Raw genomic sequence first — 27,857 nt, 5'->3', positions numbered from 1 at the left:
CGTTGAGGCGCCTACTTGGAGGCACATTAGACCAGAGCTTTGAGGACACACATGCAGTTCTTGCAGCCGGGACCCTGTTGCGTGTCAAGTTTGTCCCACCTGCTTCTCCTCGCCTCCCCCGGGTCCTTCCTAAGAAGCTCTCAGTGCAGCAGGGAAGCTGGCATCCAATGTGCCCAGCTGTGGGTACAGCCGGACTGGACACCTTCTTCAAGTGTTCCCAAGCTGCTTCCCAGGGGCGGCAGTGACACGCAGTGGGAGCTACGGTGTCCCAGGCCTTCGCACTTGTGCTGGTAAGTGCTGATGTCTGGGAAGGCCCTGTGCAGCCGTCAAGCGTGTCCATAAAGTATCCGAGCGACTGGTGTCCACCTCCTAGCTGCAAGTGAGCAGAGTGAAATCCTTTGGTGCTACAGTGACTCACCTCTGCTTAGATATCCTATTGATGCTGTGTATGTCAGGAACAAGAAAATATTCTGTTCCAACGAGTTACTTCACTGGGAAAAACACTTCTGAACTTCAGCAAGGCTTCTAGGGATATTTTTAAAACAAACTACTTGTGCAGAAATAGACTCTATCCATTAAACCTAAGATTGAGACTAAGACAAAAATAGCAAGAGTGGGGACTTTTTAAGGCAATTCTCTGGAATAAACTTCCCGAGAATCATACAAATAAGTGACTGACGCTGGTGGCAGCAAAAAGACTTAACCATCTAAGATGCGGTACCACTGATTAGAACCAACAGAATTATGTACAGAGATCTGATTTTTAGAAACTGGTGTCTTCTAAGAGATTCCAGGTAGGGCAATGGCTGCATGATTCCATAGGCAGGCCATCCACCTAGCACTCATCTGCCTAGCACTCCCCTGGCGGGCTCCTGAGCTGCACCATCTCCACGCAGAGCCCAAGGCCCCAACACGCTCCATGAGCCCCCACAGGCAAGCGGCATCTACTTCTGGTTGGTCAAGGGCACTTTGACCCAGGATGGCTAAGCATATGAGATGTGAGCGAGACAGTTTCCCACTCACTGAGAAACCACATAGACATTAAATATAAGCCAAATGAGACTTCCTGGCCTAGAGGAGTACGGTAGGGTTAAAACAAAAGCCAGTTAACCAAGTATTTCAAATAACATAGGAGTGGTTGTATAACTTGGACTCAGTTTTATGTCTAATTATAGAATAGACTTTGTGATAGACATAGGATTCAAAATAAAGTGGACATTAATATTATTGATTATAATAAATTTATTAAAATAAAGTTAGAACTAGAGGCCAGGCTGGCTAGAGTGTAGCTCAGCAATAAAGCACTTCCCTGGTACGACAGGCCTGGGTGCAATCCCCAGCTCCACCAGAAGACAAACAAAAATTCAACTAAAGCAAATGGCTAGAAAGTACATCTAAATGAAATCAGCATTTGTAAGGAATTTATAAGTAATCAGTATTATAAGGAAATTAATATTCAACCGAGGATAGCTTAGATCCATGAAAATATTTTTGTCTTAATTTTACACAGTAAACAGTTCAGTTTAAAAGTGTGAAATATATTCTCATAAATAGAATCACAAAAGTTTTTCTTTTTACTTTGCATATTTTTTAGGCACATCTTTGGAATGTTTAAGGTAAAATTTCTAATTTTGGAATTAATTGTCCCTTTATTCAGATATGCACAGATTTTTACGTATTGGGTTATCACTTAAAAAACACTTTCTTTGAAAGAAAATAGTGGAATTACCAACATTTTCTGAGTATTCAGAAAAGTTCAGATATTTTTAACTCCCTATGATCAGCTTGAATAGACTAAAATTGTTTTTCTTTTCCTTTGATCTCACTAACCCAGGAGGAAATCATCTGATCGAGAATGAAGTTTCTACCCCAAAGTCATCTGCAAGAGTCTTCGGGAAATGATAGTACTAACACCCCGACACACCCCGACCTGGCTGACCCTCTGCCCCACAGGGCAGGCTGTCCACACCCCAGCAAGGCCCACGCCTGACTCCATGTAGGGCGAGATGACTTTGGTTCAAGACCACAAAGACTCTCATGGTCGCCAGTTTCTTGGGGACCTTCCAAATGGTGTTAGGTTGAACTCAGAAGCTACTTAAAAGTCAATAAAGTAGACATGATTTTCCTAACCCATCTGGTTACCTCAGCTTTCCTTACATTGGCCTTCATGGAGGACATTTGTAACGTGGAGGAAATATTCTGATTAGAAGATGTGACTCAAAAAAACAAATAAGAAAAAGAAAAATACATATGAAAAGTAAACAAAAACCAGGTACCAATGCGGGGCTCAAGCTTGGCTCTGTGGAAAAGTCACCTTGAGGTTGATAAAGTTCTGGATGGTGGTGACAGTTACCTAACAATGTGAATATACTTAATGCCATGAGTCGTACAATTTAAAATGGTTAAAAGGGTCAACTGTTATCAACAATCTGCCACAGTAAAAAGTCAGTCCTATACTAATATTCATATTCCCCTCTACTCCAGTATGAACACATCTGGCCAAAATTTAAGAAACTTATTCTAAAACCAGACAAGGACAAGGCATGATGTTTTCATTTTTGCTAAAGCTCTCTCATCATTTAAAACATATAAAGGTAGAAAGTCACTTAAATGTTAGCCTCACACAGTAGTTCCCCACCATTTTATTGTTGGCATTTAAAAGTGGTGCTAATTTCTATGCAGCTCCTCCAGGCTAGTTTATGACATTCCTTAAACAACTAAGTAAGAACAGAGACACAAGGATGAAAGAACCTCATCTCTGTCCCTAAAAATGTTCTATGTGGGTACTTTTCCAAAACACAGTGACTACTGAAGCTTTTTCCTGCTTTCCATCTTCACTAAGTTGCAATGTGCTTTTTCTCATGATTTGGTCTGTTCTAGCCCCGTGCTCCCTTCTCCTCCGAAGCACACTTAGGATACACATAGTGGGGTGAGTGATATCATAATTATAGTTTTGGGCTGCCAGTCCTGCAGACACTGTTCTTTTCAGCGCTGGGCAGATAGAGAAATCCTTACCCTGGGTAAAGAGATCCAAGGTGAATAGGTGAATGCCAGGTGGGTCCACAGTTCACGACTGGTGTCAGACAGTTCAGAGCAGCAGTTCTATAAACAGCAGACAGCAGCAAGCTGTCAGGATGTCTACTTATAAACAAGAAAGTGAAGTTCATGTTTTCTTGGTCACAGGAACATAGCAAGGGGATCACCTCGTGACAGTGCCAGTGCATAAGTCATGCAAACCATGGGCTGTCCCAGAAGGCAGGGGCTGTGCAGATCCAGCCAGAATTCTTGTCTTGCAGGATTGTCAGGGTAACACAAAGCCCCTCCATCTGAGTTCACTGCTTTCCAACCAGAAACCAAAACAGAGAGGGCACCCCTGGACATCCTGCCTGTGCAGTACATATCCATTGCCAAAGAAAGTGAATGCTGCTTTCATATACCGCGGCATTCAACGCTGTTAAAAGAATTTACTGAAGATGTAGGAACATGTGGGGCAATGTTAGCACCTAACATCCTGTTAGTAAATCACTTGTTAAGAGAGGGATTTGTGACTTTGAAGCAGTACGTCATTAGCAAAAGTTTTAAGTTTGTATTTATTGAAACTCTAAACAGAGGGGCAAAGCACCTCCAACGCTGGCGCCCTCCGAGTCCCTCCTCCACCAGGACGGACCTGTTCATTCCGGAACACTCTCTTCAAGGCCTGCGGATTGGTACATTAGTTTCAGCGGCAAGTTGAAGGCTCCTTCACCATGTAACCCAGTGTATTCACGGGTTCTGGGATTAGCACACGCTACCTTTGTGTCTGGGCTCATTATTTGGCCTGCCACAAAGAGATCTTCTCATTAAATACACATGTTAATATACACGAAATACACCACAGTTTAATAGTTTTGTGAGGGTTCAATAACTGTCATTCAGTCATCTTAATCCACAGGATTTATCTTTTTTACCTAAATAAAACTCATTAAAATGGCCCAATACAACAGTGACAAAAAAGGTAAGAGAGGTAACAAACTGTACAATATTACAAAGTAGTGGTTACTTGTGTTTGTAGGTATATATAAACATGTACGCATATACACACGTAATTTTAACGTTAATCGGGCGGCTCTAGCAATGAATGCTTCTGAAACGCAGCCCTGCTTCTGAAGAGGGAGGCGCCCACGGTGAGACTCCTGGTAAGGACGCACAGGTCAGGGGCAGATGCTTCCTCCCGGGCTGAGGTGCCTCACGTGGCCTCCCGCTGTCCACAATGAACTGTGTAGCCGAAGGCCCGCTGCTGTCACGTGACCAGACCCTGTCTGTACAAGGTCAAGCCGCCAATCCCGGTGACACCGGCACACCAGCACAGTTGCTTCTGAGGAAACCGCGGGGCGACGAAGGAAAATGAGCCCCACGTGGTCCACCCAGCGCCCGAACTCTGGAGGAAGGCGCACATTCCTTCTGGGGCGGACACACTGGCCTGGGCTTCTGAAAAATGCTGTGCCTGCCAGCGTGGCCCTTTCACTGGCAAGAGCTTGTGCTGGTCTACGGCAGACTTAAAAGACAGGGATGTGGTAGTGCCGGTCGTCCTCGGTCAGCAGGGAGATCTCGGGCCACTCCCGCAGGGGCTCCTCGGGGTAGCACACTGCGAAGTCTCTGGAGTTGAACCTGAACAGTCGGAGAACCTTTATCTTCACCTCCAGGGAGTACCCCAGGATAAACATATCGATCTGGTGACAAGATCAAAGAAAGGTCATCAAGATACCGTTTCAGACGCCTGCCTCCCTGGGGTGGGGAGCTCGCCTGTCTCTGCAGCTGTGAAAGGCTCCCCTTGTTACACACCCACTGGGAAGCCCACGCGTGGGTGGAGACTCAGGGACACACAGCCATTGTGCAGGAGGACGGGACGCACGTGGGAGCAGCTCTAGCAGGCCCAAAGACATCAGAGGACAAAAGTTGTTTGGAAAAAAATAATCAAAAAGAACACTAGCAATGAAAAGTTACAGTGTTTTCCAATTAGTTTGATCTCGTTTCAAATCACTTTGTGTAAGTTTCAGATAATTAATGTTTGTTCTCTAGGCAGCAAAGCAAAAGAAAAAACAGACCCTTACCATGGGAAAAACATATTACAAATTTTAATGGGGAAATTTTTTTCTGGACCTAAAAGGCTTAATAACTTTTATTTATCTGTAGTATACAACCAAAAAGTTCCTGAAGTTCTCTCATTTTCCAGCAGGTCTTTCTCCTGGTTACTCCTCTGTGGGAGAAGCCAGCAGCAGAGTGAGGGACGGGACACTCCTGACCCCGCTGGTCTGCAGGTGCAGTGGGGCGCGTTACCCCCCTCTCCACACTTGGGGCCAGTCTGACCCAGCAAGTAGCACCGGGGGTGATTTTACTGCTGCCGAAAGCACACGCCTAGGGCCCGTGTGTTCAAGTGCGGTCTGTATCACCCTCTAGTCACACACACACATTTCCCAGGTCCCCGCTCACCTGCTCTAACCCACACGTGTCGCCTACAGAGTTCAGGTGATTCATCATGAAGCTCAGAGGATCTGCCGACGTCTCTCTGGAGAACAGCAGTCTGAAGAGACTTGGAATGATCTTGTTGGTTTTCATTTGTTCATAGACTTCAGTGACCTGATAGAGCATGATGAACTTCAAAGCTTCATAAAGCTTGTATTCCAGAATGGCATCGGAGAAAAGGATGTTGCACATGCTTCCTCTCTTGTGATAATCCTTAATGCTGCTAAATTCGGTCCACTAAAAAATGCAGATGTGAGGTGAGGTGAGGTGAATGCGTACATCACTGCGTAACTTCCCAGCACTGATAACCTTAGCGAAGATTAATAGAGGAGAATTCGAGGTGTAATCAAAACATAGTGTGTAAATAAAAAAATTACAATGGTAAAAGGCACGAAGCCATTAATCCCCCAAATGCTCCCCTCTCCCACTTGTCTCACTGCTTGACACTTCTGAAGCAGCTCTGCAAGTCCCTTTCCATGGCTTTAGCTGCACTGCTGTGGCTGACAAAGCCCTGAATTCAAAATGTTTGACCTCTGGGAAGAGTGAGAGAGAAGTCCCACAGTGCCCAACCAAGGAGGGCAAGGGCATGAGGGAACATCGGTAGGCCCGCCTTCCCGCGGGGTGCCACTCGGCTGCAGTAGGTACTGTACTTGCAATCACACTGCTTGTGAGACGACTCTAGCACTACTTCAGACAGTGGTGAGCATGACTGGATAAGTGTGTTCAAAGGGCAGGTGTTAAATGGGAATTAATGACAGCATGTCATTTACTGAAATATGATTTTTATAAAAATTAGGCATTCGTATTTTCTCATCACCCCTTTTAAAACTTTCTAACTTTTCCTTTTGTATCTTTCTGCACTTTTTAAAAAAACTTCATACTATGATAGAACAAAGGTATCACCTCACTTTTGTTTCCCCTAAAGGCCCGGTAGCAAATGCCTAATTCCAGGGTGGTGGCAAGGCCTTTGGGGGTGACTGGTCCTGTGGGCGGAGCCCTCATCAGAGGCGGAAGAGTGCTAGTTTACCTCTTGCCACAAGAGGACAGGGTACGAAGATAACCAACAGGAAGCCCTCATTAGACCCCAGCCTGGCGGCTCTTGCATCCCAAGCTCCCACCTCCAGTGTCTGGTTTTTGTTATAGCAGCCCACTCCCCTTTGACAATGACAAGTTAGGGGTTTTACATTTTATTTACTTTTTTAGGTACTAGGAATCGACCTTAGGACCTTGCACTTGCCAGGCAGGTGCTATGCCACTGAGCTACGTCTGTGACAATTAGTTTAAATAAACTGTTTTTGCAAAAAGGCATCACCTGCTAGGTCAAGTATCCAGCACATCAGTTCCCTAAAACTGTGACTCAGATAGCGGGGCTTCCAAGGAGACTGCAGTGAGTGACAGTGCCAGACCCTTCCACACTCACTGCATGCCAGGTGCAGTCCAGGGTGCTCTGTGCCCATGAGGCCACCAGATTCTCTCGATGGCAACACAAGGTTTATGCCATTCATAATTCTCTTTTACACACATGAAACCTATGGCTCAGAATAGCCCAGGGATTTCTCAAGGTAACCGGGCTCATTCCAGTCATCCAAAGTCCGTGTCATTTGTACAGCAGGAAGAACTGTAGCCAGCCGGAGACACAGGGGCCACCCATGTGAACAGGGTGCACTGCAGAGAATGTTTCAGAGCCCCTCACTGGAACCTGCTTACAACAGTGCCGCTCTTCACTACTTGAAGAGAAAAAAGTAATCAGCCGGTGGAAGGAGCATCTCTTACTTGCCTCACCTGAAGGGTGCGCGTGTGGGCCATGTTCATACGCCTACAACTTTTTGTTAGTTTCCCCCAAATGCTCACCTGAGTTTTCAATAGTTCCACACATTTACGTAACTTCCCAAACACGTTGGAACCCGTATACTTCTCAGGACCAAAACTGTATTGCTGGATCCAGTTACAACCTTGTGAAAACAGCAGTTTTTCAGGAAGCTTAAAAAGGAAGTCGATGCCAACAATGGTTAGTATCTCAACATCTGTGACACAGTTTGGAATATGCTGCAGCACACAATCTCATCTCAGTCAGCAGCCTTCAGTTAAAGGACAGTAACAAGTTGGGCGAGGTAAAGAGCGTGTATTCATCTTTTCCTTAGATCTGTGGGTGACAATCTAAAGACTATCTTTACCTCACTTCATATGTGCTAAGATTCCACATATAGGAACATGCCCATAGAAATAATCTTTGTGAGTAAAACACTTCCGATACAGCTCATTTTCACTGTTTTTCACTGAGGGATGGCAGAGAAGAACAGAGCAGCAGGGTACAGGAAGACTATGTAACAACTTCCACCCTGGTCCAAACCCAGCTGTACTCAGCCGCTGAGAGCGATGTGGCCAGTCCCTCTTAGGTATTTTCACCTCTCAGCTTTATCCTTCCCCGGCTCTCACCAGGGTGAATGACTTACGCTGTGTGTAAGAACCGATCGCGTGTAGTATCCAATACACTTTCCCACCCAGCTCAGCTTGGTAAACCCAGGGCCTCTGTCGTAGTGTTTGCCCTCAGCAGCGACTGACAGGGCTAGCATACTGTGTACACCTGACAAGTACTTGCTAGATAAGGTGGAAGTGGTAAAAACAAGTTTAAATAAAAGACGTCAAAGAAATAGAATTTGTGAATCCTACCTCAGATTAGGCATACTGCACTCAAAATTAAAATTATGGTTGTTAAAGAACAGACTACTGTACACTGTCAAGAAAATGATAAAATGAGCCATAGACTAGGAGGAAAAATCTGCAAATCACACAGCTGACAAAGTGCACTCAGAATTATCAAAATTGAACAGTAAGAAAAGTGGGCCAAAGGTTCAGACAGATGCTTTTCCAAGAAGGTTATATGGATGGGGAATAGGCACGCGAGAACATGCTCAGCATCACTACTTATGAGATGAAATGAAATGTAAAAGCATGACGATGCCGGGGTACACAGATCAGAACTGTTAAAAATAAGAAACCTGCCAGGTCCAAGTGCTGGTGAGAATGCAGAGTGACTGGGAGTTCTTTCACAGTGACCGATCCACTCTGGAAACAGTTTAGCAGTTTCTTGTAAAGTTTAGTACATGCCTCCCATACCATCAGGCAGTCTAACTCACGCAAAGATGGGGCATTAAAAACACACAAACCCAGGTAATGCCTTTCTGAGGTGGATTTGCAAGCTGGCCTAAGAGAGAGAGGACTGGGTTCAATGACCTCACAAAGTTCCTCCAACCTGGCCATCCTGTGTACAGAGCTCCCCAGAGAACCCCAGGAGCCTCTGAGCTCCAGAGTGAATGTGTACCTTAACAATGTCCTTTTCCTTCATCCAGGACGGAAAAGAAAGGCCCTGGCTGAATATCTGAAACAACACCGATCTCAGAGCATCGTAATGATCTCTCTTTACTTGCCGGACACATTTAATATGGTGCCGCCAGAACAGCTCCTCATAAGCCTATTGGCACAAAAAGAGAAAGTTTTAATTAAACCCACTGGGCAACAGAATAAGAAAACAAATTCAAAGGACATACTGCAAAAGTGCTTTCAGTGAGGTGCTCCTGCCATCAGAAATAATGATAAATTATGACTCTAACTGTGTGTGTATAAAGTGACTCTCACACGTAAGACCTGCATCACCGTATTTTAGATGACAAGTCCAGGAAGACCAAGGCGAAGTCATTAGCACAATGAAAAGTTCTATATATTTTAAAGGTCATGCTGCAGAGTTCTTTAAATGCACCCTCTCACCCTTCTTTTGCTTTTGCTGGTGACAAGATGGGGTAGCACTTTGGGAAGTATTTACCAAAATTAGTCCAATGGAGAGTTCTAAGCTCCTCCACGTATTTACGTCAGGGTGTGTGACCCTTCCAGGAAGCAGCTCCACTGTACACACACACAGATGTTTCATAGGCCTGTTTGGGGGAGCTGAGACACTGCTCCGGCCTCCTGAGCTTAGAGACCGAACTTAGGTACTCAGTCCTCCAAGGCACAGGCTCCAGTTCAAAGGCCTCAGTCGGCTGCTAGCAGCTGTGCGGCTCCTGAATTCAAGCCACAGCGTTCCTTATACCCCTTTGGTACTAATGCAGGGCATAAAGTTTTCTGACGGAAAGACAAAGTCTACATCTTCCCACAACTTCTGTAAACAGACACACCTTCCTCATCAGTTTGGCATGGGGTGTTTCTCCTTTCCATTCTCTTGCACAATAACTGAGCAAATCAACTTCTGCCTCCACACTGAGGTTCCCTAGACCAAATAAAAAATAAAAGGCAGTTAATTTTCCCTTTTCCTTCCCTCTTGGCCCTTCTATTCACCCTAAAAATAAGGAAACATATACATAAAATATTTACTTTTGAATTTTCTCTGCAGATATCCGATCCACCTGAAAAGTAAAGGAAGCAATAATATCAAAAGTCTGCACTGAAGAACAAGGCTATTTCTGAGATTTGAAGGTGAAGCAGTGACATACCATTTCAGCCGGTGTCCTAAATAGAAGTGCAGCCTCCTGAAGTAGCAGAGCGTGGCCACCAGCAGCGACACGGCCATCATCACAGAGCCCTTGGCTATGCGCCAGGCAGTATCTAGGGCCTGGCTTGGAACTAGTGTCCAGGAGTGAACTTGGTCACTTCCTAACAAAAACAAACAATGAAACCAAGAAGCCTATAGCAATTTAAGTAAGTCTCCTTTAAGGAAAAAAATATATATACATTGAATCATTTTACCCATTACGCATCTGTCACTGAATTAAATATTTACTTACTTAGTAACTTTTTCTCATTGTAACTTAGTTACTTTTTCTCATTGTTGAGAATAAAAGTACCTGACGCCCAAAGTGAAGCAAGGGGAGGTTTATTTCTTATACTTTTGGAGGTTTCAGTCCATACTCAGCTGCTCCAAGGCAGGATGGCATGGCGGGGCTGCTGTTCGTGATCACCACAAACAGCAAGAGTGAACATAGCAAAAGAGGGAAAACGTGCCTTCTTCCTACCCTTACACTGTATGCTGGCACCACCCTGGGTGGGTACAGCACTCACACTACCAATCCCAGTGCTAGACAATGAACCAATAATGAACATTAGACTCAGCCATGTCCATGACTGCACGAGGCTGTGGGGGGCACCTAGACACAAATCATAACGTTCCATCCCTGGCCCCCTAAAGACTCATGTACATCCTTTACACAAAGGACATTTAGTCCCATCTCCAAGAGTTGCCAAAGTCCTAACAGTTTCGGTATTGCTGAAAAGTCCAAGTCCCAAGTCTCCTCTGAGACTTAAGGCAAATTCTTAGCTGCAAGCCCGGGTATAAATGAAAAAACAAAGTTAAACACTTCCAACATACAATGGCACAAGGTAAACATTATCACTCCAAAAGTTATACACAGGGGAATACAAAGCATTGGAACTAAAGCAAGTCCAAAATCCAGCAGGGCAAACATTAAGTCCTGGAGTTCCATACTCAGCATCTGAAACATTCTGATTGCAAGCCCCAAAAGGCTTGAGTGACTCTATCCCTACGGCACTTCCAGTGGTTTTAGCTCCCACAGTTTCTCTTTTAAGCCCACTCTGCTCAGTCCTTGCAGCCTTCCTCAAGTGATCCATGTTCCTGGCTTTTCCAAACTCCTGGAATCTCCAGTGTACCTTTGGCTTCACACTCACAGCCTTAATATTGCTCTCTCAGGGGTACACTGCTTGGCCTTCCAGGCCTTCTGAAATCAGGATGGAAGCTACCTTAACCTCACAACTCATGCATTCTCCACTCACCTAAAACCAGTGCCTCGTGGATGCTACCAAGGTCCACGGCCAACTGAAGCACTAGCCAGGCCTTCCTCTCTCTTGGCTGTAGGGGTTGAGTGCCTGGATCGCTGAGCTCTCTCAACTGATTGGGAGGAACAGCTTCTCTATGCCGCATCATTCTGCAATCTGCAGGTGCCATCATTTTGGAACCTCCTGTGGCCTTCATTACCACTCTGGAACATGACATTCTGTGGCTTTCTCCTCTGAGCAAAGTCTTTCACTTTTTAAGTTTTGAAGCTGCAAAGGGGAGAGATCTGCTGCTTCCTGGGATACCCCCATACCATCTTTTTTATTTCTCTGTTCCTTCTCAGCATTTGAGGTCTCAGCTATCTTTACAGTCCACAGCTTTACTGGAGATTTTCTTTTTGCCAAACTCAAAATGTTTTAAATCACCCTGCTGGGCTCTTGGCTCTTGATTCACAACATAAATCTGGCTAAAAGCCTCCAACAATAGCCATGCCACTGCCTCAACATTAGATTGCCATGAAATTTCTTTTGCCAGATTAATTCATTGCCCTTAATTTCAGTCTCAGGTAAAGTCTCTGGACATAAGCAGAATGCAGAAAGATTTTCTGCCAAGCCATAACACACATTATGTGGAGTTCAACAACCAATGCAGTCCTTCTTCCCAGCAGAAACTTCCTGAGCCTGGTCTTTACTGGCAGGCTTTTTATCAGCCTTCTGGTCTCCTGAGCTCTGACCAGAATCTCCCCTACAGAACAGCCTAAGCTGTTCCAGCTCTATACATTCAGGTGACATCTCCAAACCATTCCGAACTCTCCCCACAAGCCATTCCCAAAGGGCCTTGAACCACATGGTCAGGTATAGTCACAGCAATGACCCTACTCCTCTGCTACCAAATGCTGTCTTACTTTCTTCTCATGGCTGAGACAAAATACCTGATGCCCAAAGTGAAGCAAGGAAAGGTTTATTTCTTACAGTTTTGAAGGTTTCAGTCCATACTCTACTGGCTCCAAGCAGGGTGGTATAGCAGAGGGGCAGCCATTCATGGCAGCCACAAATGACAAGAGTGAACGGGGTAAAAAGGGGGACATGCCTTCTTCCTCCCTTTTATTGTACACCAGCTCTGTACCTGGGCAGCTGTAGCATTCACATTGCCAATCCCAGCTAGACAATAAACCAATCACAAATGCTAGATTCAGCCATGTGCATGATGGCATGAGGCTTGTGGTGGACACCTAGACACAAACCATAACAAGTATTCAAAAACTCAATCCAAAAATTAAAGAAACACCTAGTTTTCCCCATATTCAGGGTCATGTAAAAAATCTTTGTAGCACACAGTTAAATAGGACAGTGAACAAAAACAGTAGGACTTGAGGATCCAGACTTCTACAACGTTACTATTTTCTTTCTCACCATGTGACTCTGCCGACCTGACCCTTCTTACGTTATATTTCTTGAACAGTAAAATACAGACCCTGCCTTGGAAAAGCTGACATATCAAGGCGTCAGTGCACAGCCTGGTTCACACTTGTTTCTTACTGAGTACCTGCTGAATGTGTGCACAACCACAGGGACTAATTCAGCCAAGGCACACTGCTGACATGAAGCCAGCGGCCTCCAGCCGCCCACTGCTGTACTTCTGCATCGTGATTGGCCATAGTGTATAGTGTCATTTTAGTTACACAGAATGCGTGACCTGAAACAGCAGGAACACAGATGTCATTTCCAGAAAGTGAGCCACAAAAAAGAAAAGTCATGAGGTGATCCAGACACGCTACTTCTGTACACACACAGTGATCTCACAAAGAACAGGCTAAGTGGACCTAAGAGTTCACGTAGGGCACTTGCAGGATTTTGCTGTGTTCAGTAGATTCCTGATTATATTCCATGTGAACATGCAAAATGCTGACGTGCAAATGAGGAAGAGGATTTTTGAATAATGGCCAAATCTCCTGGGTTGTGTTGTGAAATAATTTCCTCACAGCACACAGTTTAGTAAAATTCCTGTGACTGAATACAGCAAAAGCCTTGTCAACATGGGCTACACTATTCTAGCATTTCTGATGTATACTGGCACTCTTTACAAAACAGAAACTTACTAACAAATACAGAAGAAAATGTTACAGGCAAATTAAGAAAACATACTCCCAGGCCTTAAAAGGACAATTTCAAACATGTGCTTATCTATTTAGAATAGCCAATTAGCTATTTAAATTCTATTTACTACCACCTAGAAATTTAGTAAGATTTTTTATATTTAAAAATATAAAACTATCCTGCTTCTGTATCCATGATTTACATTTTTATTAATTCAGATGGCTTTCTGAACTTTGAAAATTCTGACACAGGCAAATAATTTTAGGAAATTCTGCAATTCGTGCAAGAATTACAATCGTGTCTATATGATATACAATTCTTTTATTGTACCTGTAAACATTTTCTAGAGAAATGGAACACTATAGGCAGATGTGACAGCATATGTCTATAATCCCAGCACTCAAGAGGCTCAAGCAGAAAGAATCACAAGTTTAAACCAGTGACTTAGCAGACCCTGCTTCCCAAACAAAGGGCTGCAAATGACGCTCAGTATGAAGGCTCTGGCTTTAAAATCTCCTGTAGTACACAAAAAGAAAAAGCAACATGGAGCATTACATTTATATTTTTTCATCTGGTTCAGGCTAGAAGGGCCAGGGAACATAACCATGCGTGCTGGGGTGGGCGCTGGGGACCTAAGCTGTAGGTGGGTGGGAGAGGGCTCTGCAGGGGCATGCAAGAAAAACAGAGCTTCTCCAACAACTAAAGTGACTACAGTCTGAGCAGCCACCGCGTGGCAGCCCCAGGGCTAAGCGCAATGGAGGGATCTTCTCATTTCCTCCTCTGAGCCAAGCGACGCAGCGACAGTGAAGCTGGCCCTCTACACAGTAACATGGGCTGGGGACACGAGGAGCCCGGTTCAGCTCCAGTCTCAGACCCAGGAATGGGATCAACACACATGGAGCCTCGTGCACAGTGTGGGCTCCATGCACACCTGCTGTTGTCACCACTGCATGTCACAACATGGGAGGCACTGCTGTTTCCAACTTTTAGCACCACCATGGAGCATCGTGGAAATGCTAGGAAAGCACTTAACACAATGTGTTCACACCAGAAGTACCCAGTAAAAAAGCTAACAATTCATTTGTATTCTTACTACTGCCATCAACTTTGTTTTGCACATAAGAAAAAAATGTAAGAAAAAAAAAGTAACTACCTGTGGGATTGAGCTGGTAAGTGGCACAGCTTCAAAGAGGGGGTAGATGGAACACTAGAAGCTGCCTGTCTTACCCTTGGTTGTGCTATCTCTGAATTACGGAGTTGAGTAAATCTTCAAACCAACGTTGCTACTACAAAGAGAATCAACATCCTTTTAAAAGAGAAACTTAAATTCTCCTGCTGGGCCAATTACTAAAAAAAGAAAAAAGAAGAAACATCATAAAGACACACCTCACAAACAGTCTCATGATGACAGTTTTGATGATACTCCCAGCAGAAGCGGATTCCTCCAGACGCAGCTGGAGAAGGGTAACACCTGCAATATCAGAAGGGTCTGAGGGTCACCCCTTCCTGCCAGGGAGAATTCTGCAGTCGCCACCCGAACTTCCTGTCCTTTCCCCAGGAGGAGTGGGCACCCGCCTGACAGGGTCCTGGTGCTTGGTGACAGGGACTTGGTGAAGGAGGAAGAGAGGAAAGGTTCCATCATCCTACATCAGGAAACAAACAAAAGGGAGTGCTCATGGGGCAAGTTTGGTCAAAGAACAATCTTTAGGAAATTCAACTTGCAAGAAGCTGCAGGAAAGAGAGGTGGTACTGCCAGGAACTGTGGATGCTGTGCCTGTCAAGAGACACATAAAATGAAATTTCCTTTCTATCCTTTTGGGCTGAACATGTGGGAGGAGGCGGACATGCGTGCACAGAACAATGCATTTCTGTTAAACTAAGAAACAGATTAACCAGCTCTCACACATCTCAACCTCCAGCATCAATGTATGCTGAGACCCTGAACTACACACCAGCAGAAACAGTGCTTTGGTAGTTAAAACATCCCTGGGGAATGACACTGGGCCTCCCAAAATCAACCTGTGACTATCTGAAAAATCGATCTGTGATCACTGCAACTACCCAGGACTACAACTACAAAAAGGCACTGTTTTCTGTAGTAAAATTCTAATCTGCTTTTTTTCCACTCTGTACAAAATATCAAAGCTGAAGTAATTCACACACTAACACAGGAAACTGAAAACAAAAAACCCCTAAAAAAAAAATGAAAGACACCAACCAGCCGGAAATTAAGTGATCAGATCTACCCTACGGCCTGGGACTCCCGGTGGCAGAACAGCAGATTCTCACAGGGACACTAGGCAGCACCTGCTGTGCCTCCAAAACTCCCAGTGCCGCTTCGGGTCCAGGATGGCTTCCCCTTACTCTGTTCTCCGTGGACTGCCAGTCTTTAACCTCACCCACATCCTCTCCAGTCTTCTTCATGGCACAATGCCAAGACCATGTGTGTTGGTCAGCTTCTTACCACCATGACCAAACATCTGAGAAAGCAATTCACAGGAGGACACACTTATTTGGGCTTACAGTTCTGGACATTTCAGTTTATGGTTGGCCAGCTCCACTGCCTTTAGGGCTGTGGCAAGGCAGGACCATCATGGCAGCCAGGAAGCAGAGAAAGAACAAAAGACCTAGAGCGAAGGCCCACCCCACAGTAACCCACTTCCTCCAGTGGACACCAACTCCTAGCACCTATTCAGCTGTGTACTCACTGACTGATTACTGATGAGGTCAGCACCATCACCATCTAATCACCCTTCCAGGCGCCACCTCTGAACATTACTGCATTGGTGATTGGGCCCTTAATCCATGGATGTGGTGGACTAACTAATGGTCAACTTGTAAAACCCAGCTGAACTGAACCTCCTGGTGTGCCGTTGATTCTCCTGGAGAAGCCCGTCATGCTGATTTCCCAGCATGATGTACACTCAGTTGTTCTCATCGCTGGAGGAGCTCGAGTCCTTATTGTCACTGAGGATGGCTGTGGTTTCCTTCAGGGGAGTTCTTTCTTGAGTGTCACTTCCTGCCTCCAGTGTAGATCTCTCAGCCTGTGGGCACAGCACCTTCACCCCACTGGTACAGACTTTCTATCTTCCACAATAGACCTTTGGGCGATAGCAGATCCTTGGTAAGGACTTGCATGAGACGTTGTTGTGGACGCTAGGCCTCCAGCTGGACTTGTGGAGGACATTACCACAAGCGCAAGGTCTTCAGCTGGACTCATATAGGACACTGCTGTGGGATCCATGCCCTCAGCTGGATTCTTTGGGTCTCTAGTGTGTGGACAGAACCCCTGCACTCTTCTGCATTTGACTCCTTGGGTGACTATTATAAAACAATCCTTTAAATTATGTGTCCTGTATTAAATCTATTCCCTTGTAAACCCTGACCACAACAACGAGGCTCTGGGAACACTTCGTATTTAAACCATGATGCGCCTTCTCTCTGCCCATTTCAACGGAATCAACGGTCCTCAGCTCAGCGCCTGTCTCCTAAGCAAGCAGATGTGGCATATCAGAAATGACTTAGTGGGCCAGGGAAGGCAGCATCAAACCTGAGGTAGGGTGGAAAGATTTAATTTTAAAAGGCGAGGTAGGCAGAGGGAGTGAAGACACACAGTAAAAATCCCTTTGTCGGGCACAAAGGCACCCATCTGTAATCCTGATTCAGGAGGCTGGGCCAGGAACTGCAGGTTTGAGGCCAACTCAGTGAGAGCCTGTTCAAAATAAATAAATTGGGCTGCAGACATAGCTCAGTGGTACAGCACCCATAGGTTTGACCCCAAGTACTACAAAAATCCCTTTGTCTAAAAACTTTAAAGTAAAAAAATGTTTAATAAACAACAGATATTTCTTTTTTTTATTTAAAAGGAAAAAAAGAAAAAACAAAATAAAACAAGACAAAACAGTGTAAGGGTACAAGTAATACAGGACTACAAAAAAACAGTAAGAAATCATCAGTTAACAGATTACACATTGTCATCTTAGAAATAGTGCTCAAGTCACAGGATCAAAGCATACAAAGTGGACACATTCAAACAGGGAGACTGCAAACAGAACAACAGATATTTCTATCTGCTATAATTCCACATTATGGTTAGAAAAAATGCCCTCTTCTTCTGTGAAATGATGATGTCTAAAGACTTTCCAAATATTTGTATTTCACATATTAATTTTGCTCAATTGAGAAACAATACTCCTACTTGGCAAAATATTAAAAGCAACACTACAAGATCGGTATCACTGGGGAAGGCAGCCACAAAGTCGAAAGTTCTGACCTTGAAAGCCATGACCAGCACAGCATCCGACTGTAGCCTGTCACGCAGCCTGCTTAAGCTGTTGCACCGTCCTCACAGATTGGCCGCACTCACCCGGGCTCCAATCTAACTGCAAGAACCCAGAATACCGCAGAAAAGTGCCCCCTGCCCACCAGAGAGCTGTGCATGTGTGAGCTTTTCATAACATCGTAGGTTAATTTTCTTCTTCCTGGTACTATATCTTGCAGGAGTATTAAAGACGCCCATTACTTTAAGGCCAGTTTAGTTTTCTAACTGTGTGTGGGGTTTTTAAAACCTACCCAAGCATAAAAAAGCAGAAGGTACAACAAGCTCTATCAAAGAGCAATCTATCTATCAGTCCTTCCCTGGGAAAGGACAGAACTCCAGGACCACTTCATCCAGCCAGGCAGATGCTCTGGCCAGGGAGAAAAAATGGATTCTGCAAAACAAGCAAAAACCTCATGTCTTCATTCTACCATTTTCTGCCTTCAGGACCTTGGACAAATCACTTAGCCTCAACAATGCCAAAGAGTTCCCAAATGGCCAACAGCAAGAAATAAGCAGGGCTGGAGCAAAATTAAACAAAGGAACACTACCCAAGTACAATCTATTCAGCTGAATCCCTGCTCAATCTCCCCAACCATTTTGTAGAAATCTACTTCCTTTTTCTGAATGCTTCTCTTTTTATTGCTCAAAATATGTCCTTTTTCTTTGAACACAGATCAGGCTTCCCTTGCAGATCAGGCACTAGGCCAAAAGCTGATGGCACAGCCACAAACAGACTGGATTCTGGGACGATGGACACACAGACCTGCCCCATTGAGACCCAGGAGAAAGCAACAAAGGCAGATGAGCAACCTGACACAGGAAGTGACTCTGATCAGGCCAAGACAGGAGTTGCTGGAAGGGAGGCCAAGCTAGGACTCCAGGTTGCAAGGCTGGGGAGCTGGCCTATAGATGTCAGTGTGTCATTGAAGAGCAAGGAAACTCCTCAAAAAGGTTTAAGAAGGGGCTGCTGGGACCAGACCCAACTTGACTACAACTTGAATGTTACTGCCTGGGTCAGGAAGAAGAAGTCTGACTCCTTTTTTGTAAGACAACTGCTTACATCTTTCCCTGAAGGGCAGACAGCCTTGGGACAAAGGGACTTGGATCCCACTGCAGTCCAAGGCTGGATTCCAACCGGGTATGTGGGCAGAACTGGCCCTGACCAGCACGCTCCCAGCACGCCATCCACAATGCAGGCCGGTTCTGTATCTTTGTGACTGTCCCCCTGGAAGACCTGCAAATACCTCTAAGGTGACTACTGAGTCTTTTAAGTTTTTTAACTACCAAAAAAAGAGGCAAAGAACCGGCATTGGCTCAGCCCTCCTTAGGGTCCGCTGGCAGAGCAAGAGATAGTATTCCAATCAGGGAGCCAGAGAGAACACTACACCTCAATTTGCAATGGACCTGGGCACCTGACGAGAGGTCTCATGAATGCTTTACTTTTGAGGTGAAGGAACAGGAGCCCAAGGAAGACAAGAAGTCTGAATTTAAACCCATGCTCTGAATGAAGGCCAGTGCCCTCTGAACTAACTACATTCCTGCCTTCCCCTGAGGAATTCTCTCCCGAGAATGAGAATAGTCAGAGCACCAACTTCAAAGTTTGCTCATTTCCATCATTTCCACCCCATCTCTGTCAACCCCCTACGTCAGACACCCCATTTTCCCCACCATATGCTGTTGGGGGGCTCTCCACTGTCCTCTCACTCTTGTCTGAACTCACTCCACTTTTATAGTGAGGCCCCAAGTAGGAACGCAGCATGCTGGTGGGACCCCAAAGGGACAAGGGTCAGTAAGATGACCACTCTCTTTGTTCTACATTAGCGGTCAGCAAGTATTCTATGAAGCACCAGAGAGTTAAGGATTTCAGGCTCTGTAAGCCATATGGTCTCCGTCCCAACTATTCAACTCCACCCCTGCAGCAGGAAGGCAGCCAAGACGATCCACGACAGAACTGTGTTCCAATAAAACTTGGTTTATGGACGCTGAATTTGCATTGCACTTATTTTCATGTCAGGATATGGAATTCTTTAGATTTTTCTCCCCAACCATTTTAAACATTAAAAGCCTTTCTTCGGTCATAGGCCATAGAAAAACAAACAGCAGGCCAGATTTTGGCCCTTAGGCTGTGGCTTGCCAAACAATTCTAGATGGCACATTCAGGTCAAAGCAGCCTGGGCTTGCATTGGTGTCACATACCTACAAACACCACCACCCAAGAGGCCACTGACTCATACTCTGCCTGCTGTCTCGAGGCCCTCTGGACCTACACTGGAGGCCGATCTTTTGAAGGGACAGCGGGGCAACCGTCTTTACACTGCCAGACAGAAGGACTGCCCTGGTGCTCAGGTGGGGCCTCGCAGTCTCAGCCTCTCTCCCTTCCTGCTCCCCTGAGGATGTGACACACAGGACTGGCAGGTTCAGCGCTTCCCAGGCCTACTCAGCTTCTCCCTTCTGTGTTCCCCAGATCTGCTGTAGGGAAGGAATGTTAGGTGGCTCCTCAGCAGCGAGGCCAGGCACTGTAGAGCTGAGTTCTGCTTCGTTCAGTGTACAAACCCAGCTGACCACAAAACTAGGACGTGCAGATTTTATCTGTCTTTGCACTGCCTCCTTAGTGATTTCTTTAACCTCTGAATCATGTGGGTACCTTTCACCTCGCCAAGGGGAGGCAGCCAGGACCTGACATGCTCCCTGCTTCATTTCAAGCAGGTCTTTAACATTAAAGCTCCTCTGCTCTACTGCAAACAACTCATGAACACACTGACTAAAGGTACACTCAGATGCAAACCTCTCTTCATGTCTGCTGTGGTGGCATCATTTTCCCATTATTCAGAGTCATTTGGGGGCTGTTGCTAATGGTTACTAATCCTTCTAATTGGTTTCCCTTCCTTAATTCTATTTTCCACTCTGTAGCTAGTGCAGGCTGGTAATTTTTTAGATAGTCGATGGATGTGTCATCGCCTACTTAAAAAAAAAAAAAAAAACTTTCCGTGACTTTTCCTATTTGTTGCAAAGACCCACACTGGGGCAGCCTGACACGAGCCAGCGAGGTCCCTAACGAGGTGCATGAAAGGACGGAAGGCCCATCATCTGTCCTTCCAGCCTAGCCAGAGGCCTTGCAGCCCACTCTTCCATAACCAAGAACACCAGTGCCAGTCAGGGCTGCGGCCAAGTCTCACCCTGAAACCCCGGCCAGCCCTAGGGCCACCTGGGATCTGCCCCTCTGGGGCTCAGTGTGATCTCGCTGATGGGCCCAGCCTACTTCCTCTACTTTCATGGGCCCAACTGCCTTTAGCCTTGGAGACTCCCTCTCCTAAAAAGAAACCAGTGGCTTCAAACACAAATCCGCCAACATGACTGAGCAGTGCTATTCAACATCTGTGGGGCAGTACCATCAACATGACCTCGGGAGTGCATGGAAACACAGGCTGTCGGGCCCCACCGAAACGGAACCAGTGTCCTGCCAGGACCCCGGAGCGGTGTGCACGCACACCGATGGCTGAGTGGCCCTGTTAGGTACAGAGAATCACACTGGCTCCCCACGGATTTTCTGATTTACTGGGCTGGGCCCAGGGCCCTCTTTTTCATATCTCCAGGAGAGTTCAGTATACTGCCGTGATGAAAAGCTGCTGGAGCAAGGGTTTCCCTGTCTCTTGCTGCTTCTGTTATCTCAAACACATCATCAGACACCAATTCATTTCCACCTTATTGAAGAAACCAAGCGAGATAATACAAAATCCCACTGGTCACAGAACACAACTCTAAGCAAGCGTTGCTTCTGCTCTGTGTCCCTTTCCCTCTGGCTACTTCTACTCATCAACCGTTTTTCTGTGGTGGAAGCTACACCTGTCTAAAGAGGAACTTTTCTGAAATTAATAATGAAGAAAGAAACCTGGCTGTCCCGGTGGCCTCCAGGGAAGTTGGCCAGCTGCTCCTGGATGGCCGGGGCCTCAGCCTCACACAGTCTCACACCCCACAACATCTCTCCAGTGAGCAGGAGCCCTGGCTGCGCACTCCGGGCCACTGCTGCTCCACCTCTGACCTCCTCCCGAGCGCCTCCTGCCCGCCTGGCTCTACTTGCACTCTTCCCGCTGCAGCGCCTCCCTCCCACAGCTCCCAGCGCCAGTGTCACTCCCCTGACCCCTTCCTGGCCCCCAGACCCAAGCAAAACCCTTCTTCCTCTTGCACAGAACACGCTGTCCTTGTTTCAGTCCCTGCCACAGTTTGTATAGTTTGTTTGTGTCTGCTTAGTGCCTGTCTCCCTCCGCAGACAGTAAACATCTTGCGGACTGGGCCTGTGTCTGTTTTCGCTCTTCTTTCTCTGGGCCTAGGCACAAAGAAGACAATTCATAAACACTGGCTGAAGGAATGGAATGAATCCATGTGGTCAGGATCTAGGCTCCCGTGTCTCATGACGGAGACGGCAGCCCCAGGATCCCATCTCCTCTTCCACAGGCAGGGAACCCTAATTCAGCCGGGCACTCCATAAAGGCTCCTCCCACCCGCTTTGGGGGCCAAGACAGCTGTGTGAGTGGACACTGGCACGAAGAAGTGGTCACCAGGAGGGTGACTTCCGCTCCTTCCTCCTCTCTCCAGCTGGAGGTGAAGCAGAATGTGGGGGAGAATCTGGGGCGCAGACACCAGAAGAACCCATCCCAGCCCTGGTGCGCCACCTCTCCGCCTGACTCTGGACTTGCTGCTGACTCCACCATTCCCACCCCAAACACTGCCTCTATCTTGGGGGTCCCATCTGGCTTTTGGCGTGCATATCGGGAACAGAGAAGCAGCTTCAGGCTTTCTCTTCCCTCATTACACAAAGCAGGAAGTGAGAATGTGAAGTGGCCACCTAGCAGGGGGGGGTTCAGGTAGTGGGAAGAGGAGGCCGCTGAGGGCCGCTCTGGAGAGCCAGGCGATGCTGGACCTCAGCTTCCTCCCCTCTGAACAGACAGGAGGAGGCAGGGCCATTAACTGCCACTTGCTCTGTTCTCCAAAGTCCTCTTTATTCTACAGTGTTTCAGAGTTACGTGGGAGGACAGTCACGCTGGGGCACGAGGCTCCACATCTGAGACTGCAAATGGCTGCGAGATGACTGACATTCAGCTAAACTCAGCATCCCTCAAAGCAAGTACCAGAGGGCAGATGGATGCCTGCAGCATGGGCAGGCGACGCAGAAGCGGGTGACAAATGCCAGCAATCCCCGACCCTTAGCAGCTCAAGCCTGGGAGAATCTGGGAAGAGCCTTCCCACTAGCGGCACCACAGAGGTGACCAGTTTCTAAAAGAAAGCAAGAAGCAAAGAAGAGGCTGAGAGATGAAGAAGGAGGAGAGAGCAGGAGAAGAAGAACAGTACCCACATTTCAGCAGCTCCAAAATTTGAATGAAGGCATCAGTGAGGTATACGAAAAGATGCAGGAATAAGACTGTGAACAGGACAGGCACAGGCTATGCAAGTTCACTAGCATGCTAATCAGCTAGCAAGCAAAACTGAGCTGAAGGACTATTTAAGAAACAGCGGACTGGGCTGGGGATTTAACTCAGTGTCATAAGCACCTGCCTGGCAAGTGCAAGGTCATGAGTTCAATCCCCGGTACCAAAAGAAAAAAAAAAAAGAAACAGAGGACTATACCATGGATAAAATTAATTTTCACCTTCCAATTTCAGAGGAATTTGTACACACGTCTTGTGCTGTCTCAGGTACAGGACTAAGGGACCCAACATTATCAGTAACTCTACTTGCCACTTCTGCTTCAAGTTGAGCAGCCAATTTTTTCCTTTGCTACAAACTGAATGCCAAGTTCATTTTGCAAATGCCAAGCAGAGTGAAAAATAGCCGCTCTCATGGCTGACATCAGTGTGCCCAGCACCTCACATCTAGATGGGGCTGATCACATTCAGCCTGTTCGGGCCCTGGCTTGCCATCTCTTCCCCTCTCCCACCAGCCACTCTGCTCACATCTCAACCCACCCAAGTGTACCAGTCAGATGCACTTTCTTCCCTGACTTCAGACAACTGCCAGGCAAGCTGACTCCTCCTTGTCACAGATCAAAAATACACCCCCGAAATGCCAAGCATTATTCTATCACCTTAGGAACAGATTCTCTCGCTACCAGGTAGCAAATGATTTTAGCTCCTTTGATTCTAAATGTGAAGGCTCCACTGCCACCTCCATTCCTGTGACACTTGGGGACTGGTTTATCCCTGCTGAGGCCATCCTATCTCAAGCTAGAGGGCAGGAAGGAGTTCATCTCCACCACGGTAGGTCAGCAAATGGTAGCATGCTTCTTTCTTCCAACACATCAGCCCTTAACCTTTAGTAACAGGCTGCTTCTCCCTGCATGGAGGGAGAGCTCTCTTAAGAAAGTGTCTTCCAACTACAGGATTACTCACTCTGCTAGAAGATGAACCCTAATATCCACTAAAACCTAATCGCAGAGCAAACAAAGAGCTAACTAACATAGTGTTTTAAATTATGGTCAATCAATCCAACACTGCCTCCCACAAGCAGCATTACAGTTACACGATAAGACAACAACAAAAGGTTTACCATGAATTCTAAGTTTAGAGCTTGAGAGGGGTTAGCACTTCATATGGTACAATTTAGGGGATTTTTATTTCCTGGTAGTCCCAGCAACCATACTAACAGTCAAAGGTTCTTGGTTTCCTAGAAATGTTATGTTCTACCATTCTTTTCATTTAAACATGCTACTACCTGCCTATTCTGTCTCCTATTAAATGGGGAGGTCAAAATAAAATGGAGTGTCTAGAACAGAAGGTTAATGGAAAAATGTAAACACCTGAAACCTTTTCTTTGTTGATTCACTGTGGAGAAACGTCTAAAGGTACCTCCATTAAATTAATTACAAATCAAATACACACCCCACCTCAGTTTTGAAAACACACCATCTTGCTAAGTAACCAAACCTTCATCAGATCACTCACACAGAGCAGGGAGGACCAGGAGCTGTGGGTGTGGTACATGAGTCCATCCACAGTGCACCTGCAAGTTAAGTACAGACTCTCATGGTCACACAAGGGGCCAAGCATGCATAGGCAGCTTTATGCCAGCGACAGAAACGTCTCTATAATCTCTGCTCTCCATTGCACTCTCCGCAGTGATTCCGTGTCACTGAGTGGTGACGTGGCAGTGTCCTGGGGATTCAGCACTCCAGCGCCCTCAGTCACTGTGACAGGGACCAGCACTGTGTGCCAGCAGCACCTGAGGAGGTGCTTGCTCCTCCCACAGCATAGGGCACTAAAAAGCCTCCCAGAGCCAGGTTAAAACATCATTTTCAACTTAGTAATTTGCCAGGCAAGAATATTTACCTAAATAAAACACATGCCCCCAACCAGATTCTCACAAAAACGTGAAACCATGAAAGTGGCACAAATGTATAGCAAAAAACCAAAAACACATCAACTATGGACCCTTTGGTTCTAAGTGTTCTGCTGCATATACATTTAATTGCAGTAATTTTTCTCCTCTCAGCCCTCAAGCCACCTTTAAAGAGGGAAACTATTTCCCTTAAGGTTGCAATCAGCACCCACCCATGAGAAGCACCCCACTCACTCAAGCCAGCACCCTCTGCGCATTGAGCTTCTGGGGGCAAAAACCTGGCAGGCATCTGCTCCAGGTTAAGCTCCAGCTCTCTGGGCACTTTTGCCAGGCAAGTGCATGTGCCCCTACCTCTTGCTGCTCACCTGGCGGGCCGCCAGTGACCCCATGAACACAGAAGTGTGCACCCAGAGAGCTCACCCACCTGCCTAGCGACTACCTGGGATTACCAGGAGGAGCAGGCTCAAGACTCCATAGGAGGGGTCGGAGTCATCCGCTCCCCAGTAAACTCAGTCATGCTTGAAGGGTTTGGCAATCAAGGAAACTGGGATTCCGAGGGCCACACCTTTTAACTGACAGAAAGCTGCTGGGTGACCCTGTCTAAGTCCCTCTCACAGAATGGGGAGGGCCAGTCATAACAGCAACCTCACAGCAGAAGGCAATGACAGTAACAGTAGCAGCAGCTAACAGCTTAGCGCTGGCTGAGCCAGAACAATTGGAACAACTTCACAAGTAGTAAAGTGCGCTAGAACACAGAAAGCACTTCAAAATACCCGCCTTTATGCTACTCTGAAATGTTTGGCCAGGAGAACGCTGAGCTTATTTTACAGGACTACGAAGTCGCCCTGCTTTCCACAGGGGTGCTGATGTCTTCTTCCGGCTTCGGAGAGGTTCACTGACAGGCCCTTGATGCCACAAGCAACTGTCTGTCCCTCTTTCTTCTGTGGGTTTTGTCTGTCGTTACCCTGTGGTTTTATTATTGTCATGTACTACTTGGTATCACTTGCTATTATCTTAAAAGCTAATCTATGCCTCCCTTACTCAAATGGGGTAGATTAAAAAAAAAAAGCTGCGTCTGTCTGTCCTGGCTTCAGCAATTGGTTTTCAAACTGCTGGGCTTTGTTTTGTGATTTTTTTTTTCCTGCCTTAAACACAACGAGCATTGCTCAGAAACTGCACCTCAATCCTCAGAGGATACGCTTTGGAGGAAGGCGTTTTCCATAACTTCGCAGACCACAAGCTGAGGCAGAAAGGCGAATTCTCTCCCAGTTTACAGCACTAGCGCACCCGAAATGGTGCACACAGAGGAAAACTCTGGCGATTGCACTAAGCCCAGAGTAGGCACTCTGCGGCCTCCCAAACCAGCTTTCTCCAGCTGTGCCCCTGCCTCCACTTCTAAATTGCCTTGTCTCTGCCAAGTGAAGGCAGGGAGAAGGGAAGAAAATAACATCAAAATTCACATGAATACACCCACAGGAAATATTTGGCTAATTCTCTAACTACCCCAGGTGCAGAGAGGTTAAAATATGAGTTCACTCCCCAAACTTTTCAGAGTGGGAGGTAAGACAGTATTCTAGGCCTAGAAGCCTGCAGAGCAGCCCCCATCTCTGGATAAGGCCGTGGTGTGACTTCTGCTCGACACGACATGACACTCGCAGACACAGACTGGGCTGTACAGACTATGCGGCTTCCCCGCCACCGCACAGCCGGCCCAGGGAACCAACACTCCCGCGGACCTCCCAAACACTCTGGCCCCAGCCAGCTTTCACTCCCGCTCGCCGAAGTCATGAGTGGGCTTGCGCGCCTTGCACTGCCGCCAGGGAGTCAGAAAGGGAAAGGCGGCCTTGGGGCTGGGGGCTGGGGACCAGGAACGGGATCCGGACGCAGGGGCGGGGAGGAGCTCCCCCGAGCTCCGTCCACCTGGGCGCAGGACCGGTCCTGGAGCCGGAGCGGGGACGCAGCACCTGGCGCGGAGCGCGCCCGCCGTCGCCACACGCAGCCCGCGCCCGCCGGCGGGTCCTTTTGTGTTTTCCTCAGCCGGGGCTCCGTCCGCTGTTTGCCAAGTCTCGGCAGCCGCGGAGGTGTGGGCCACATCCTCTGCCTGCGAGGCGCGAAAGCGGGCGACTTCCCTCCGACAACCGTCGCGCTGCTCCGAGGGCGACATCGAGCCCACACCCGCAGCCCTCCGGGCCGGCCGTCCCTCCGCAGGACGCCGCGAGCGCCTGAGCACCTCGGCCCCGACCAGCCGCGCCCCGCAGGCGGCCCCGAGCGCTCCCCGCCCAGCCCAGCCCGGCGCCCACCTGCGGCGGGGTCGCGAGGCCGCTCCTGCTCCCGCGGCCGTCGGGGGCTCCTCGGCGCCGCCATGCGGGCCGCGCGCTGTAGGGAGCGCGCAGCCTCCGCCCGTGGGTCCGTCAACCGCGGGGCCGCCGCTCCGCTTCCCCGCCGACGCCGGCGCGGGAGAGGCGTGGTGGTTGTCCGCGCTCCCGCCCCGGAGACTGACTGACACTCGGGAGCGCCAATCAGAGGCCAGGACAGAGGCTATGGGCGGGGAGAAACTGGGAGGGGCGGGGCCTCCGTGCGCCGTCGGGTCACGGGCGGGAACCGCGTGGGAGTGTCCAGTGCTCTACCGAGGGGTGGAAACCCGCTGGTGGCATTTAGTTTCCGCTCCTGGGCCGGTACTGGAGGTCATCTTGGGGATTTCACCTAGAAGGGTCCCTCAGCCTCCCTGACATTTTACCCTAAGTCCATCAAGTGTGATGCAGCCTCGGTTGAGGGTGGACTGATGGGGGAGCGAGCGGAGCCAGATGGCAAAATGGGCCCCCCTTCCCTT

The 27,857-nt window shown here is 47.4% G+C and overlaps 1 protein-coding gene and 1 long non-coding RNA gene across 3 annotated transcripts; one reads left to right on the top strand and one right to left on the bottom strand.

The window, feature by feature from the left end:
• Positions 1–2,311, top strand: LOC134478057 (uncharacterized). The gene is made up of 2 exons (XR_010050404.1): positions 1–290; positions 1,835–2,311. It is a non-coding gene; the product is annotated as an uncharacterized LOC134478057 (long non-coding RNA).
• On the bottom strand, positions 1,225–27,486 carry Otulinl (OTU deubiquitinase with linear linkage specificity like). 2 transcript variants are annotated; one of them, XM_063257988.1, is made up of 8 exons: positions 27,328–27,486; positions 9,987–10,146; positions 9,868–9,899; positions 9,672–9,763; positions 8,825–8,974; positions 7,354–7,482; positions 5,470–5,739; positions 1,225–4,709 (listed from the first exon to the last, which is right to left on the bottom strand). In XM_063257988.1, exons 1-8 carry the CDS (start codon positions 27,389–27,391, stop codon positions 4,536–4,538), a joined length of 1,071 nt encoding a protein of 356 aa, XP_063114058.1. In that variant the 5' UTR covers positions 27,392–27,486; the 3' UTR covers positions 1,225–4,535. The 2 variants fall into 2 exon arrangements, with proteins under 2 accessions (XP_063114058.1, XP_063114057.1); XM_063257987.1 differs by lacking the exon at positions 27,328–27,486 and adding an exon at positions 11,281–14,478.
• Positions 27,487–27,857: the final 371 nt, after the last annotated feature.

The sequence above is a fragment of the Cavia porcellus genome, unplaced genomic scaffold, assembly GCF_034190915.1.
Source record: "Cavia porcellus strain 051 isolate PalLab524CR breed Dunkin Hartley unplaced genomic scaffold, mCavPor4.1 scaffold_11, whole genome shotgun sequence".
Taxonomy (NCBI): domain Eukaryota; kingdom Metazoa; phylum Chordata; class Mammalia; order Rodentia; family Caviidae; genus Cavia; species Cavia porcellus.
The sequence above is the reverse complement of the archived record's forward strand: the minus strand, read 5'-3'. Positions and strand labels throughout refer to the sequence as shown.

Bases quoted from the DNA above. Each gene is read 5' to 3' on its own strand.
- Otulinl (XM_063257987.1), bottom strand. From the start codon at position 11,500: ATGTCATGTTCCAGAGTGGTAATGAAGGCCACAGGAGGTTCCAAAATG. The intron at 10,147-11,280 runs GTGAGTGGAGAA...TGTTTTTGTTAG, and splicing joins CCACGAGGCACTGGTTTTAG to GAAGTGACCAAGTTCACTCC. The intron at 9,764-9,867 runs GTAAATATTTTA...TATTTGGTCTAG, and splicing joins TCTGCAGAGAAAATTCAAAA to GGAACCTCAGTGTGGAGGCA.